Consider the following 16932-nt stretch of genomic DNA (forward strand, 5'->3'; position numbering starts at 1 on the left):
TAAGGGTGTCCACTCTGAGCAGCTAATGGATCCCTATTTAGGAGCTCACACATAGACTCGCCCGGGGAAGACATTACATTACATTACAGGCATTTGGCAGACGCTCTTATCCAGAGCGACGTACAACAAAGTGTATAACCATAACCAGGAACAAGTGTGTCGAAAACCCTAGAGAGAAGTACCGTTCCAAATGCAGGGAACAACCGCATAGTTCAACTTGGACCCTGTAGGTTAAACTGATTAACACTAACAGAACAGCAACAACACAGTCTAAGGAAAAAATACAAGCAGCAGAACGCAAAAAGGAAGACAGAAGAATGCATAACTTCAAACACCGTACCAACCGAATCTCACACCTAAACTAAACTCCTTAAGGTGTGAGGTCACAAATAAACTATTAGAATGTACTCAACGAAACATTCTGGCGCTGATGTCACAATCACAGCAGGTAACTGAAAGCAGTGGAGTTCTACAACACTGACTTAGAACTTTGGGGGGGGGGGACATTCCAAAAACAGCTGCTCTCTGAAGGGTTAAATGAGCTATCCGGGGGGGGGGGGAAACGTCTTCAGATGCACGGGCTGCCACACGAGGACCGTGCCCCGGTGCTGGGGGACTGGCGGCGCTGTAGCTCTCTCCGGCCCTCGGCCTGCGCCTCACACAAGTGTGCGGTGAGTTTGTGCGGGGGCCCTCCGCAGCGCCGGAGCCTGCAATATTAATGGGATATTGATGGGATGTGGGACGGGTGAGTGCTGGTTTTAGGGAGCGGGGGGGAAGGCAGCCCGAGAGCCGGCCAGATGCAGCCAGGCTGGCTGACTGAATTATTTATCCACCATCAAGGCTGATGGCCGCTGTGAAGAGAGAAGGGTGTGTGTGTGTGTGTGTGTGTGTGTGTGTGTGTGTGTGAGTGTGTGTGTGTGTGTGTGTGTGTGTGTGTGTGAGTGTGGTGTGTGTGTGTGTGTGAGTGTGTGTGGTATGTGTGTGTGTGTACGTGTGTGTGTGTGGTGTGTGTGCATGTGTATGTTTGTGTGCGTGAGTGTGAGCATGTATAGTGTGTGTGTGTGTGTGTATATGTGGTGAGTGTGTGTGGTGTGCGTGCGGCTGAGAGAGAGTGTGTGCATGTGTGTGTGTATGGGTTTATGTGTGTGTGCATGTGTTTGTGTGTGTGTGTGGTGTGCGTGTGCGAGTGCAAGCATGTGTGTGTGTGTGTGTGCATGACAGAGAGTGTGTGTGTGTGTGTGTGTGTGTGTGTGTATGGGTTTATGTGTGTGTGTGTGTGTGTGTGTGTGTGTATGGGTTTATGTGTGTGTGTATGTGTGTGCATGGGTTTATGTGTGTGTGTGTGTGTGTACACACACTCCTACTGCTCCTAGCGCTCTCCTCTCTCAGTAATTGTCGTGTCTGTGTGTGCTGGCGAACAGCCTGTGCAGGCAGCCAGTGTGTGAACAAGACTGCGTCCGTGCGTCTGTTTATAGAGCGAGAGGATGTTCCAGGCCAGCCGTAAAACGCACTCCAATTACCTGGCGATGTCCAGGCCCGGCAAGGTGCGAAAGCACAGGCTCGCAGCTCTGCCCGGGTCTGACACTACCCCTGCGCGTGTTTCTTATATGACGACTGTTGCTACGGACACCGAGGGGCCTGGCGACGCGCACTCCGAGCCCGCGTGCGTTCGCCGCTGCGTCTGCAGCAGGGGGGAGTCGGCGAAACTCCGTTCCCGGAGGGGTCGGATCCGTTTCTGGATTTCACGCTGGCTTCAGCGCTCGATCATTTAGCCCAATCAATCTGCGCGATCTGACATTCTGGCCAATCGCACACAGAAAAGCCTGTGAAGGACGGTCATTAAGTGCTCTTACCCTAACTGCGTAAAACGCCACTGTGGTCAAACCTACGCGCTCTACCCTAACCCGGCGCCGGATGTGGAATTAAACCATTAAGAGCAGGCGGTTGGCATGAAACCCTGAAACGGAATTCCTAACACCCCTTTCGGGAATGGGGTTTCCTCCCCCTCCCACCCGCCCACCCTGGTCTACGGGCTCACTGGTCTTACCTGGCCGTGAGGTCCCATCATGGGGTTGCTGGGGTTGTGTGGGGGCGGCTGTGCGTGGGGAGACTGCTGGGAGCCGGGGGGTCCCTTTAAGAGAGAAAGAAGGGGGGGGGGGGGGAGGAGGTGAGACGCAGGAGAGCTCTGAGCGGCCTTCCGAAATGCACCCGGGGCAGGTAAGCACGGGACACTGACACACCTGGGACAGGTAAATAGCCCTGCGGGACACACCGAGGGTCAGTGACCTCCCCGCCACTCAACAGGAACCAGACGCTTGATACGGGCTGCTTTTGAAAACAAACACAAACTGCACCCAGCGCTGACCCCTGCACTGAAATATCCTGGCAGCAGATATTTAAGAAACACCGGCAGGTAAGAAGCTACACCCCCGCGGGCCCCACACCTTAGTGATCGGTTCAACGATTCAAACGACTGGAGTCAGGCTATAATATTTTCCGGTCTGATCCAATCCGATATGCCACTGACCTCAACGGTTTTGAGAATTAAAGAGCGAACACATTCCCTTACATGTGCCTTACGGTCAAGCCACTTGCATGTGGGGTCGAGCTCAAACTGGACGTGCAGTTTCACATCTTAAAAAAAAAAAACTATTCAAAACCTTTCGAGATTCCTGGCCTCGAGCCCCGTCACATCAATAGCCCTCAAGACTAGCCGAAGAAGGCCGTCCCTTTTAAGGCACCAGGCCCAGAGACTTCCACACCGGGACAGGCGAGGGCTCACCAGTCACGGGACACGCACACCTGCTCAGATAACCGGGGGTCCCCCCTCTGGGGAAAACTGGGGGTCCCCCCTCTGGGGATAACCGGGGGTGCCCCTCGGGGGAGACCTGGGCCCGGTCTCACAAAGCAGGATTACCGAGTGAAACCCTGAGTAAAACCCGGAACCCTCCCAAATCTGGAACACGGACTGGAGTGTGAAGAGCTATTCCAGGTTTCACTCAGCGCAGTTACCCAGCTAACTCTGTAATCCAGTTTTGTGAAACACCCCACTGGGACCTGCATCAGGAAGCACGACCACTGAGCTAGCTGGATAACTGCGCTGAGAAAAAACCCGGAGCTCTCCCAAATCTGGAACACGGACTCCAGTAAAACGAGCCGTTTCGGGTTTTACCCAGCACAGTCACCTGGCTAACTCCGTAATCCTGCTTCACGAAATACCCCACCGGGGCCGGTATCAGGAAGGAGGAGTTCGCTGGAAACCTGGAACCCTCCCAGATCTGGAGCGCGGACTCCGGGTTTTACTCAGTGATCCCGCTTCGTGATACAGGCCCCAGGATCGGCTGACTTTCAGTTTCGCATTAAAATCAGTACCCAGTTTACACCAGAGAAGCCAGGTGAGGTGAGCGAACTGTGTAATCGTCCTCATTAACTGATCAATTAGGCACTGAGTAAGAGTGAAAGCCAGCAGAACACCCCCCTCCCAGCAGACCCCCCCCCCCCTCTCCCCAGGACCCAGGTTCAGGATCCCTCCTCTATGTTCCTGTGTGATCACAGACATGACACGTACAGCACAGTCCAGCTTTTCCCATTGGTCATGTGAGTGCTTACATAAGTCCTACGTGTGTGCACACACACACACACACACACAGTGTTAACAGAATCCTGCGTTTTCTCACAGTGACACACACACACACACACACACACACACACACACACACACACACAGTGTCTCACACACACACACACACACAGTGTCTCACACACACACACACACACGGTGTCCACACACACACACACACACAGTGTCACACACCCGCTCAGGTGACGGGTTCCCACGCACCTGACCTCACTAGCGCCCGTGCGTGCGTCCGCGGAGACGGGCGGCCCGTCTGACGCCAGACGCCCCACGCGCCCGCACCCCCGGCCTCCAGCTCTAATTGAGCCCCGCACCTCCACACACACCTCTCTCAGGTGGACCTGCCAACGCCGGACGTGTCACAGCCACAGTCTCCTCAGAACTAACGAGCTCTGAACCCGGACACAGAGTCACAGAGCAGGAGGACTGACCCAGGATCAGGTTTCTCTCGTCCACAGGCCCATCTTTAGACATTAAGCGCCAAGGGGTAAAACCCTAACAAACCGCTCCTCGTTCAACAGCTAGAGGTCTCACTGAGCTCCTGAGTGGTAGAGTCAGGTGGGCTAATTTAGGGACGAAATGGAAACCTACAGGTCGGTGGATCTGCGGGAACAGGGCTGGGCAGCCCTGCGTGTTGTGATTCGTTTTAGCCTCAGACTGGAGAGGAGGAGGAGTCCACACACAGGGAGGAGGAGTTACAGATTCTTGTTCTGTGGTTTTACTCCGTTACTCCCAGGGTCTGCGATGCAGCTGCGCAGCGGGTCTGGGCCCGGGGCTGCACAGTTGGGCGGCCCACGCTGGCGTACGCAACGCACTGCACATGCTCAGTCAGCCGGGTCTGGGCCGGGGCTGCGTACGGCCACGCGCGGGATTCTCCCGCAGTCCGCCACAGGCGGCGGCACAGACCTTATTAACAGCCCAGAGACGGATGGCGGTACTGGCGACTGCACTGGAGGAGGAGGAGGAGGAGGAGAAGGAGGAGGAGGGGGTGGAGGGGTAGAGGGAGGAAGGAGGAGGAGGGGGTGGAGGGGTAGAAGGGAGAAGGAGGAGGAGGAGGAGGAGGGGGTGGAGGGGTAGAAGTGGAGAGAGAGGAGGAGGAGGAGGAGGAGGAGGAGGGGTAGAGGGGGAGAGGAGAGGGGGGAAGGAGGGAGGAGGTAGGGGAGAAGGAGGAGGAGGAGGAGGAGGGTAGAGGGGGAGAAGGAGCAGGAGGAGGAGGAGGAGGAGGAGGAGGGGGAGAAGGGAGGAGAGGAGGAGGAGAGGGGTGGAGGGGAAGGGGAGAAGGAGAGAGGAGGAGGAGGGGTGGAGGGTTGAAGGGGAGAAGGAAGAGGAGGAGGAGGGGGTGGAGGGGTAGAAGGAGGAGGAGGAGGTGGAGGGGTAGAGGGGGAGAAGGAGGAGGAGGAGGAGGAGGAGTGGAGACCCGTGACCCGCGTCCCGCCGCAGAGACCTGGAGCTGGGGCTAGTGCCGCGCCCGTCCGGCTCGGTCCCGCGTGTTACAGCCCCCCACGCAGCGTGTTTAAAGCCCCCCCACAAGCCAACCACCCAGTCGCACCCCACCCCCAACCCACACACAGAGCACGCAAACACACAGCCCACCTGACGCAGCCCCCACCAACGCCACCCACCCCCACCATACACGCACACGCACACACGGACATACACACACAGACAAACACACAGACATACGCACACAGACAAACACACATGGACATGCACACACACTCACACACGCACGTACACACACACACACACACACACACACACACAGACACTCACACTTCACTACGTTTTTACGGTCTATAATAATGGCGTGCTGCTGCCCTGGCCTCCCCTATGGAGGAGCGGTATGGGGACAGAACCGGGAAGCATATGGCTTTTATAGGTGTGCCGTTTCGCCAGGAGTGTCCCTGTAGAGAGAGAGAGAGGGCCTTGGCCAATCGCTCCTGACAAACAACACGTCTGGGCGTGCGAGCCCGTGTGTGTGTGTGTGTGTGTTAGTGGGGGGGGCGAGTGAGGGTGGTTGGGGTGCGGTGGGGGGGGAAGAGAGGGGTTGGGGGCGAGTTAAATGAAGCAATTAATAAAATCATTTTCTACCCAACTAAGAAGATAACAGCTTGGCACTGCACCACAAACTCATCAGCGGCGGCACCTCCACCCCCCACCCCCCTCCTCATCATCGCGGCACCGCACAGGAGCGGAGCTGCACGCTCCTCATCGGCTAGCAAGAGGAGGGGAGGGGAGGGAAGAGAGTCACACGCGCGTGTGCAGCGCCCCTCCTCGGCCACAAGGGGGCAGTGTGTCACCGCTGTGGGGAACCCCAGAGCACAAAGCAACGTGAAACACAGCAGCAGTGGTGGGAGAGAGGAGCAGCACAATGCATATTCATTGTTAGTCCTGCCATAACACACCGACAATGGCAACGATTGTACAATTGCACAGTACGAAACGGCCACAGTACGCAATCTCAAACAAAAAAAGGTTTAAGATTAAGGCTTCTTTGATCAAAAACACGAAAAAATAAATAATGAAATCCATATTCGGCATGTCTCTGGGAGCGTAGAGAATCTCCCATCAGCGTAGCCGAGGCTAGTCCTTCATTATCACGCGATATGAATCAGTCTGTGCATCCGAATGACGGCCATACAGATCTGTTCCTTCAGTTCCGTAACATTTTTGTTACAAAAAAAAAAGAAAAGAAAATAAAGAGTGGTGTGCCTGAATGGAGAGGAATATGCAGTTTGCATAATGCTCTTCACCATTTACGTACACAATTCAGCCACAGAAATCAGTTTCATATGATACGTTATAGAAAAGCCCCTCAGAAAATCTGTCACACAAACTGAGTTCGAACACACACCAGGGAGAGAGAGAGAGAGAAAGGGAGACTAGAGAGAGAGAGAAAGGGAGAGTAGAGAAAGAGAGAGAAAGAGAGAGTAGAGAGAGAGAGAGTGAGAGAGAGAGAGACAGAGGGAAAGAGAAAGAGAGAGAGAGGAGAGAGAGAGAGAGAGGAGAGAGAAAGAGAGAGGAGAGAGAATGAGAGAGAGAGAGGAGAGAGAAAGAGGGAGGAGAGAGAGAGAAGAGAGAGGAGAGAGAAAGAGGAGGCAGAGAATGAAAGAGAGAGGAGAGAGATGAGAAGAGAGAGCGAGAGAAAGAGGAGAGGAATGAAAGGGGACAGAGAAGGGATGAGAATGAGAGATGAGAGAGAGACCAGTGGAGAGAGGAAGAAGAGAGAGATGAGAAAGAAGGGAGAGAGAGAGAGAGAGAATGAGAGAAAGATGGCCACCAGACGCAGGGTAAAGTGTCAAGACATCCCCACTGAGCGCTCTCAGGTTGGCCCAAACCTCCAGTAACCCAGGCCAGCCCAGCTCGCCTCTCCCCAAACCACACCACGGCCCAGCCCAGCCCAGTCCAAACCCCCCTCCCCAAACCCCCCCTCGTCTCGACCCAGCCCTGCCCTGCCCAGCCCTGCCCTGCCCTGCCCTGCCCTGCCCTGCCCTCCTCCACAGCAGGCCCCCCCACTCCGGCCGCTAACCCCCGCGTTTCCGCGGCGACCAGCGCGCCCCTCTGGCGGTATCCTACAGCACCGGAGAGGGGCAGAACCAGGCGGCTGGCTCGCGGGGAGTTACCGCCACGGCTCGGCGGATCGTGGCGAGGGGACTCCGAGCCGCCCTCGTCCGCTGTGAGAGAGAGCAGGCTTTACGACCGGGGGTGGGGCGGGGGGGGAGGAGGGGCGGAGCCACGCCTCAGACCGCTAATCCTACGTGCGACTGAGAGAACGAACCGTTAACCCTTCGCAGCGCCGCGCGCGAACCTCCTCCTGAAGCAGCGAGAGGGCGGAGCTTCGGACTGACCGTGTGCAGCAGATCCAGTCCCTCTCTGAGAGAGCCTAAATAGAGACAGGGCCCCGGCCTGGGATGTGCACTAAGCCTGACTGTTCATTCTTCATCCGTCCCTCTCTCTCCCTTTCTCTCTCTCTCTCCCTTTCCCTCCCTTTCTCTCTCTGTCTACCTCCCTCCTCCCTCAGTTCCTCATTCTGTCTAGCCCTTTCTCTCACCAACTACCTTTATCCTTCTCTCATTCTCCATTCTCCATTCTCACTCGACCTCTCCCTCCCTCCTCACTTTCCCTCTATTTCCCCCTCCCTTACTCTTTCCCCATCTTTTCCTCCCTCGCTCTCCCTCCCCATCTCCCTCTCCCCCACTCTCCTTCCTCCTCTCTCTCTCTTTCCTCCTCTCCCCTCTCTCTCTTCCTCTCCCTCCCTTTCTCTCCCTCTCTCTCCCTCACCCTCTCTCTTTCCTCCTCTCCCCCCCCCCCGAGAGGGAGAGGGACGGTGGGCTCTTTGCTGTGGGGATTATTAAGCAGCTCCAGAGAGAACTGCAGATCCGGGCCGGACGCCAGCGTTCCAGCTTTACGGGCCCCTGTACCCCCGCCTCTCCTCTTCCCTCTCTCTCTCTCTCTCTCTCCCTGCTCCCTCTCTCTCTCTCTCTCTCCTCTCTCCCTCTCCCTCCCTCTTCTCTCTCCTCTTCCCTCTCTCTCTCTCTCTCCCTCGCTCCCTCTCTCCCCCTCGCTCCCTCTCTCTCTCTCTCCCTCGCTCCCTCTTTCTCTCTCTCCCTCACTCCCTCTCTCTCTCTCCCTCGCTCCCTCTTCCTCTCCCTCGCCTCTCTCTCTCTCTACCCCTCGCTCCCTCTCTCTCTCTCCCTCGCTCCCTCTTTCTCTCTCCCTCGCTCCCTCTCTTTCTCTCTCCCTCGCTACCTCTCTCTCTCTCCCTCGCTACCTCTTTCTCTCTCCCTCGCTCCCTCTTCTCTCTCCCTCGCTCCCTCTCTCTCTCTCCTCTCTCTCTCTCTTCCCTCGCTCCCTCTTTCTCTCTCCCTGCAGGAGTCTGGTGTGAGTGCTGGGCTGTGAGGTAAAGATTAGGGAAGTCTGGGGATGCTGCCCCCCCACCCCTCCCCACGCTTACTCCCCCACCCTTCCCCCCCCCCTCACAGAGCTGCAGCCCTCACACAGCAGCACTGGGGTCACTGCTGTTAATTACAGAACCTGCATCTGTGATCCCTGCACACACACACACACACGCACACACACACACATACTGCCCTGAACACACGCACACACACACACACACACACTGCCCTGCACACACACACACACACATACTGCCCTGAACACACGCACACACACACACACACACATGCCCTGCACACACACACACACACATACTGCCCTGAACACACGCACACAACACACACACACACACTGCCCTGCACACACACACACACACATACTGCCCTGAACACACGCACACACACACACACACACTGCCCTGCACACACACACACACACATACTGCCCAGAACACACGCACACACACACACACACACACTGCCCTGCACACACACACACACACATACTGCCCTGAACACACGCACACACACACACACACACACTGCCCTGCACACACCACACTGCCCTGCACAACACACACACACTATCTGCCCTGAACACACGCACACACACACACACACACACTGCCCTGCACACACACACACACACATACTGCCCTGAACACACGCGCACACACACACACACTGCCCTGAACACACACACTGCACCATCACTCAGTGCATGCACACACACACTCACACACACGCTGCCCCGCACACACACACACACTCACACACACACACCTCATACACATGCAGCACACACATGCGCATTCACTTCAAGTTGTTAACACTCCCAAACACACTCAAGTCATTCACAAACACACATAAACACACCGCTTTAACATGTTCATTAGAATTCTTAGAACCCTCATTCACTCACTGTCCACAAATCACAGAAACAGCAGAAATAAACATTCACACACACACAAGCATGCACATACACCCACACTTGCACATGCGCGCGCGCGCGCAAACACACTTGCACATGCGGCACACACAAACACACACACACATCTTTATAAACAGCACATGTGCACACTCCTGGGTAGGGTAGCACCAGCGTTTTCTAAGTTCACCCTTAGGTTGGAAACCTAAAGATCACACTACAGGCTTAGAGCCCTCAAGGTTAGTTCACAACTAGGCAGCCACTAAATTTGGTTGCACCACAAGTGTCCTTAACACAAAACTAGTTAGTAGGGCGTGAAGTACCGTACAGTCAAACAATATCACGTTAATGTTGATTGAGCCAATCAGTGCACTCTATGATACGGAATGGATGTAACCGCAGCAACCAGTATGGCACCCAGTGCACCGCACCCCGCACCCCTAAATTCCCCCATAGGCTCTAACCGAGAAACTTGTGCCTTTTTCGAACAAACTAAGGGGCTTACAGTCATATTTTCAAACCAGTTAATACATACAACATGTGCAAAGGTCAGGTTTGTAGTTTTCAAGCAATTATTCAATATATTGAAATAGATCTGCCACTGAAACATTAACTTAGTAGTGATTGTAACGTAGTAGAGATTTCAGTTAAAACTAGGCTTATTTCTTACTTATGCACAAGCAGGTGCAATCGGGCCCTTGGAACACAGTGAAACACAGGCTCCCAGCCCCAACACCTGTGCTCTGATTCCCTGTGCTGTGCTACCCTGTGCTCTGATTCCCCGCTCTGATTCCCTCTGTTCTGATTCCCTGTGCTCTGCTACCCTGTGCTCTGATTCCCTCTGTTCTGATTCCCTGTGCAGCCTGGACTCTCCAGCAGTGGGGTAAGTTATCCTGGATAATGAGGACACTGGCCTCGGTCATATGGATTAAAATGACAATAAGAGAGAACAATGCTGCACATTAACAGGATGCCACTGCTGTGTTTGGAGCAGGGGAGAACAGACAGAGTCATGAGTGAGTACAGCAGGCCTGAGGAACAAGCAGGGATGAGAGCCTGCACACTCACATGCACACCCGCACACACACTCACACGCACACCTGCACACGAGCAGGCCCGCACGCTCACACGCTCACACATTCACACGCACACACGCACACCCGCACGCTCACACACACGCCCGCACGCTCACACATACACACACGCACGCACGCTCACACATATACACACACACGCACGCACGCTCACACACACGCACGCCTGAGGAATGAGCAGGGATGAGAGACTGCACACTCACATGCACACCCGCACACCAGCATGCCCGCGTGCTCACACACACGCCCGCATGCTCACACACTCACACGCACACATGCACACGCTCACACTCACACTCACACACACGCAACCCAGCATGACAGTTTAAAACACGCTCACACGCACGCACGCACGCACACACACACTCACACACGCACGCACGCACGCACACTCACACACACACAGGCAGACTCACACACGCACGCACACACACACACGCACGCTCACACACGCACACTCACACACACGCACACTCACACGCACACACACACACGCATGCACACACCACGCACACTCACACGCACGCTCACAGCACTTTTTTCCCAGAAATCCCAGCAGTATCAAAACTTCACTGAAAAAGGAGCAGGGAGGGGCTGCCAGCAAGAGAGGGAGGGCGAGAGAGAAAGCAAGAGAGAGACAGAGTGGGGAGAGGAGAGAGAGCTGGAGAGGGGGGGAGTGTGTGTGTGTGTGTGTGTGTGTATGCATGTGTGAGTAAGAGAGAGAGAGTGCGTGTGTGTGTGTGGCAGTGTGTCTGTATGCATGTGTGAGTAATGAGAGTGTGTGTGTGTGTGTGTAACTCTAGACTTTCTGGGGTAAAACTAGGCCGTGTACTGGTGTTATCTAAGCGACACACATCTGACCACACACTCTCACACACACTCCCTTTTTCCCCCTCCCCCTGTTCTCTCTCTCCCTCTTCCCCTCCCCCTCATCCCCCCACCCCTCTCTCTTCTCTCCCCCCTCTCCTCTCTCCCATCCCCCCTCCCCCTCTCTCTCCTGCCTCTCCCTCCCCACCCTCTCCTCTGTCTTCCCCTCTCTCGCTCTTCTCTCTTCCTCTTTTCCTCTCTTCCCCCTCACTCTCTCCTCTCTCCCATCCCCCCTCCCCTCTCTCCTGTCTCACCCACACCCTCCTGTCTCCCCTCTTTCTCCCTCTTCCTCTCCCCCTCCCTCTCACTCTCCTGTCTCCCCTTTATCTCTCTTCTCCTCCCCATCTCCCCCTCTCGCTCTCCCTCTTCCCTCTCACTCTTGCCCTCCCTCCCCCTCTTGCCCCCTCCCCTCTCCCCCTCTGCCCCTCCCCTCTCTCTCATCTCCCCCTTGCCTCCTCCCCCTCTCCCCTCCCCCACCCGGGCTCTATTTCTGGAATGCAGTGTCACTCAAGCTGCAGTAGATATCGGGCTGCGCTGATCGCGGCGCGTTCGTCGTTAGCATGCTCTGCGCCCCCCCCCCGAGCGCCGTCGCTCCGGCACAGAGACGCAGGGAGCAGCGCGTCACGCGGGATTCTGCAGCAGCAGCGACGAGCGCAGAACGACAGCCCGTTCCGCACGTCCCATCCCGTCCCTGCCCTGTCCCGTTCAGCGCCTCCCGCCCTGTCCCAGCCCTGTCCCGTTTAGCCTGTCCCGTCTGGCCCTGTCCTGTCCCATCCCAGCCACTCCCGCCCCGCACCTGGGTCCAGGTGAAAACCCCTGCGCCCCCCCCCGACCCCGACCCCAGCCGACCCCCGACAGGAGTGTCACACTTCACATGCGCTGTGTGACGTGGCATGCGATTGGCTGGCCACTGGGGCCACATCTGAGGTTCAGGGAAGCGTGTGGGACACTGTAGGCAGGTGGGGGGGACGGGGGAGTGGCCGGCTTCCCTTATTGGCCACAGTGCAGACGGGCTCGTACTTCCACGCCCACTACATGCGTGTGCCTGGTGCGCTCTGTAGGAGAGCGTGTTCTCTTTTCACCCTGCAGGGAGATAAACGCTGCTCCCCCACGCGGCCAGCACGACCAATCGGATGTCAGTGCTGGTGATGTCACAGTGACACCGCGTTCCCCCGGGGGCAGCAGGTGTCCCGTTCAGCGGCACAGCTGATGCTACTGAGGAGGGGGTGTGGGAACAGGACGGGGGGAGGAGGGGAGCTGAACTGAGGGGTGGAAAAACAGGGAAAGCGAGCCTGGAGGATTGTTTTTTTGGGTGGGGGGGGGGGTCTTACCTGAAAGAAGCCGGGGGGCATGGGTCCGCCAGGCATCCCGTCGTTCGGGGGCATGTTCCCCATGACCGGACTGGGGGCTGCCGCTGCGCTCTGCAACACAAAATAAAACCCTTCAGCGCTCAGAACACAAACAACACCCACCTCACACGCAACACATACAACATACAACACGCAACACACACAACACCCACCTCACACGCAACACATACAACATACAACACGCAACACACACAACACACATATCGCACGCAACACACACCTCACACGCAACACATACAACACACAACACACACCTCACACGCAACACATACAACATACAACATGCAACACACACCTCACACGCAACACATACAACATACAACACGCAACACACACAACACCCACCTCACACGCAACACATACAACATACAACACGCAACACACACAACACACATATTGCACGCAACACACACCTCACACGCAACACATACAACATACAACATGCAACACACACCTCACACGCAACACATACAACACGCAGCTCATCAGCTTTATTCCGCTCTGATCATCCTCTGGCCAATCAGGGCAGGACCGCGGTGCAGCGCATTTGGAGAGCGGACACACAGGCGCTGGGACACACAGACGCCTCGAGGCCCCCCCTCCCACTGGGGCCGGTAACAGACACACGCGTGTTGCACGTTTGCGTAAAATGCTAAAAGCCAGCGAGTATACTAAGGAGGGACACCTCCTCTCAGACAGTGAAACTGAGTTTCACTGCGAGGGCCCCTATCCCCCCCCCACCCCCCCGCCCCCCTCCCCCCGGTCCCCCGGCCCCTCCCCCCTGACTCCACCCCCAGGCCGGGCCTGTCGTTCGGTTCCCAGGCTGTCTATTCAACCGGCCTGCACCCTGCAAAGGGGATTACCCAGCAGCCCCCCGCCCCCTCCCCCGTAACCCGACCCCAGCCCAAACACCCCCACCACCCCTGACCCCACCGGGCCTGACTGAGGGGCCGGGGGTGGGGCGCGCATGCACTCACACACACACAGATCAGACTCTCTCTCACTCACACACACACACACACACACAGATCAGACTCTCTCACTCACACACGCAGACACACAGACTCTCTCACTCACACACACACACACACAGACACAGACACAGACTCTCTCACACACACACACACATACACAGACTCTCTCTCACTCACACACAGACACACACATACACAGACTCTCTCTCACACACACACACACACACACACACACACATACACAGACACAGTCTGTGCATACAGACGCACACAGACTCTCTCACACACGCACACACGTTCATTCACACACACACAGACTCTCACACATGAGCGCACACACTCACATTGGCACATGCAAACGCACACACACACACACGAGGGAGGGGCCTGTGTCCAGGTTACAGCTGCTGCCTCTCGTGTGAGGAAGAGAGCGTGCAGACAGAGAGCCTGGGAGAGGGAGGGAGAGAGGGAGAGAGAAAGGAGGAATGGAGCAGAGTCACCACCGGGTTTACTCAAGGAAGCTGGTGAGGGCCCCACTCTCACACACACTCTCCTACTGAGACCAACTCTGCACTGTCACCACGGAGACTCTCTCTGCAGCATCACAACTGACATTCTCTAAGACCCACTTTGCACTATCGCCATGGAGATCAACTGAGATCCACTCGGCCTCATCGCCATGGAGATCCCCCAGGACCCACTTTGCACCCTTCTCCATCACTGCAGAGATGAGGGATCCAATGTCAATAATCAATGTCAGACCGGCCATATTGGCCAGTGATGATGCCACCTGCATTTAATAACAGCTCAAATGCAAACTGCAGTTTCCACGTTCTTATATCCAGATTTTACCTCCAAGAGCAACTATGACACGGCAAGTCCAGACTGTCCACCGTGTGAATGCAGACATAACACGCACAACACCAGGACCAGAACCAGAACTGGAACCAGGACCAGAACCAGGACCAGGACCATAACCACAACTAGAACCAGAACCAGGAACAGGACCAGGACCAGGACCAGGACCAGGACCAGGACCAGGACCGGAACAGAACCAGGACCACAACCACAACTAGAACCAGAACCAGGAACAGGACCAAGACCAGGACCAGGACCTGGACCAGGACCAGGACCAGGACCTGCCACAGTAGCAGCTGCTGCCACAGCGCATATGGTCGAATAATCCCCACCATCCATGTCTACGATGGCCAATCTTTCCCTCGCTCAGGGTACATCCCTCTCCTGAGTGGCTGTTGGGTTTGTGGCACCATAGTGGCAGTTGGGCTGCCCGCAGAGAGGGGAGGCGTGGCACAGTGTGAGCCCTGACCCCGCCTGTGCCACGCCACGCCCCCTATCCCACGTTACCCCCGGCGACCACCGCCTCTTAGCTTGGCGCTCGACTGGCACACAGCCAAAAAAACGGGTGTATCACAGTCAACAGCAAACGGATCGATAACTGAAAGAGAAGACTGCCATTCCTACGTACTACCAGAGTCAACCCACTCCATCTTGGCATTCGCCTTCGAAATCACACAAAGCCCACTGTGAAAATCCCCACCGGTTCATTCGCTTTGCTGAACAAAAAAAAAAACGCAGAGCCAAAAAACAAAAAAGGGCGGCTTAAAAATACATCCAGCAACTACGTTTAATTCCGATCTTAATCAGGGAGGATACGCAAACAGCTGCCAAAGCTTTGGCTCCCAGCAGCCTTTGCGGCAGCGCACGCGTGCGGTTGGGGTGGGCCGGGGAGAGGGGAAGGGAGCGGGGCTGTTGCTGTTAGCTCAGCCTGCGAGCCTCCACTGCCGCCTCTCCCTGCCACTGTGTTTAGGTTAGCAAGCCATTAAAAATGCATGAGTGGCGTAGGCTGGGCTGGGCTGGGCTGGGCTGGGCTGGGCTGAGCTGAGCTGAGCTGAGCTGGGCTGGGCTGGGCTGGGCTGAGCTGAGCTGAGCTGAGCTGAGCTGAGCAGAGCTCGGTAACTGAGCCTGAAACTCAAAAGGCTGTGGGTTCAATTCCCAGTTGGGGTGCTACTGTAGTACCCAAGATACTTAACTTGAATTACCTCACTAAAACATCCAGCTGCATAAATGGTTTGTCCAAATGTAACATAAACACCGGTTCAATAAAATGTGTGGAGCAGCTCGCCATGCTGCATACTGGAGGTGCAGAGGAGTCCAGGCTGGACACAGTGCGGAACGCAGTGCTGAACACAGTGTTGGATGCAGTGCTGGATGCAGTAAACACAGTGCTGAACACAGTGTTGGATGCAGTGCTGGACGCAGTAAACACAGTGCTGAACGCAGTGCTGGATGCAGTGCCGGACACAGAGCTGAACGCAGTGCTGGATGCAGTAAACACAGTGCTGAACGCAGTGCTGGATGCAGTAAACACAGTGCTGAACGCAGTGCTGGATGCAGTGCCGGACACAGAGCTGAACACAGTGCAGAACGCAGTGCTGGATGCAGTGCTCAACGCAGTAAACACAGTGTTGGACGTAGTGCAGAACGCAGTGCTGAATGCAGTGCTCAACGCAGTAAACGCAGTACTGGACTGCAGGTAAGAGGCAGGATGGGCTGAAGGGCTCGTTCTCTGTGTTACGCACCCATGTGTTCCCATGTGCTTATTATGGTCTTAAAGATGCAGGGATATCAGACCCATACTGGGGTGTGCGTGTGTGTGTGTGTGTGGGGGTCACTGCGGTCAGCGGAGCCTGGGGTTTAGGCACGGTGGTGTCGCGGGAGGGGGGGGGAGGGGGGCGGCAGTTGGGGAGGGGGGCGGCCAGTCTCAGACGCTCCGCTCCTCTCCGCTCTCAGGTAGAGCTGCGAAAGGCCCCTTTCTCCTTGTTGCCATGACAACGCCGACCTCGGCTCTCCCTCTCCAGTGCCCATTAAAACCCTCAGGCCGTCAATCATCCCCCGGCCGGGGAGCGCGAGAGAGAGAGAGAGAGAGAGAGAGAGGGAGAGAGAGAGAGAGAGAGAGAGAGAGAGAGGGAGGAAAAAGAGAGAGAGGGATGGAGGGAGAATTTAAAGAAGCCTGTGGCTTTTGATAGCTTGCCTGTTTGCGCTCTCCCCCTCCCTCTCCCTCTCCCTCTCCCTCTCTCTCTCCCCCTCACTCCCTCACTCCCTGCTCCACGGTACTTAACCCTTTAAATGCCAGCACGCGCCGT

At 56.1% G+C, this 16932-nt stretch overlaps 1 protein-coding gene across 5 annotated transcripts in view; it reads right to left on the bottom strand.

Moving 5' to 3' along the window:
- The window catches only part of ssbp4 (single stranded DNA binding protein 4), a 109166-nt gene that overhangs the window by 16804 nt on the left and 75430 nt on the right, over positions 1 to 16932 (bottom strand). For all 5 annotated transcript variants that reach the window (XM_064330342.1, XM_064330341.1, XM_064330339.1 and 2 more), the window contains exons 5-6: positions 12756 to 12845; positions 2048 to 2131 (exon numbers count right to left, since the gene is read on the bottom strand). In XM_064330342.1, the coding sequence (XP_064186412.1) occupies positions 2048 to 2131; positions 12756 to 12845 (174 nt within the window). The remainder of the gene's footprint in view (positions 1 to 2047; positions 2132 to 12755; positions 12846 to 16932) is intronic.

Source organism: Anguilla rostrata, chromosome 4 (genome assembly GCF_018555375.3).
Source record: "Anguilla rostrata isolate EN2019 chromosome 4, ASM1855537v3, whole genome shotgun sequence".
Taxonomy (NCBI): Eukaryota; Metazoa; Chordata; class Actinopteri; order Anguilliformes; family Anguillidae; genus Anguilla; species Anguilla rostrata.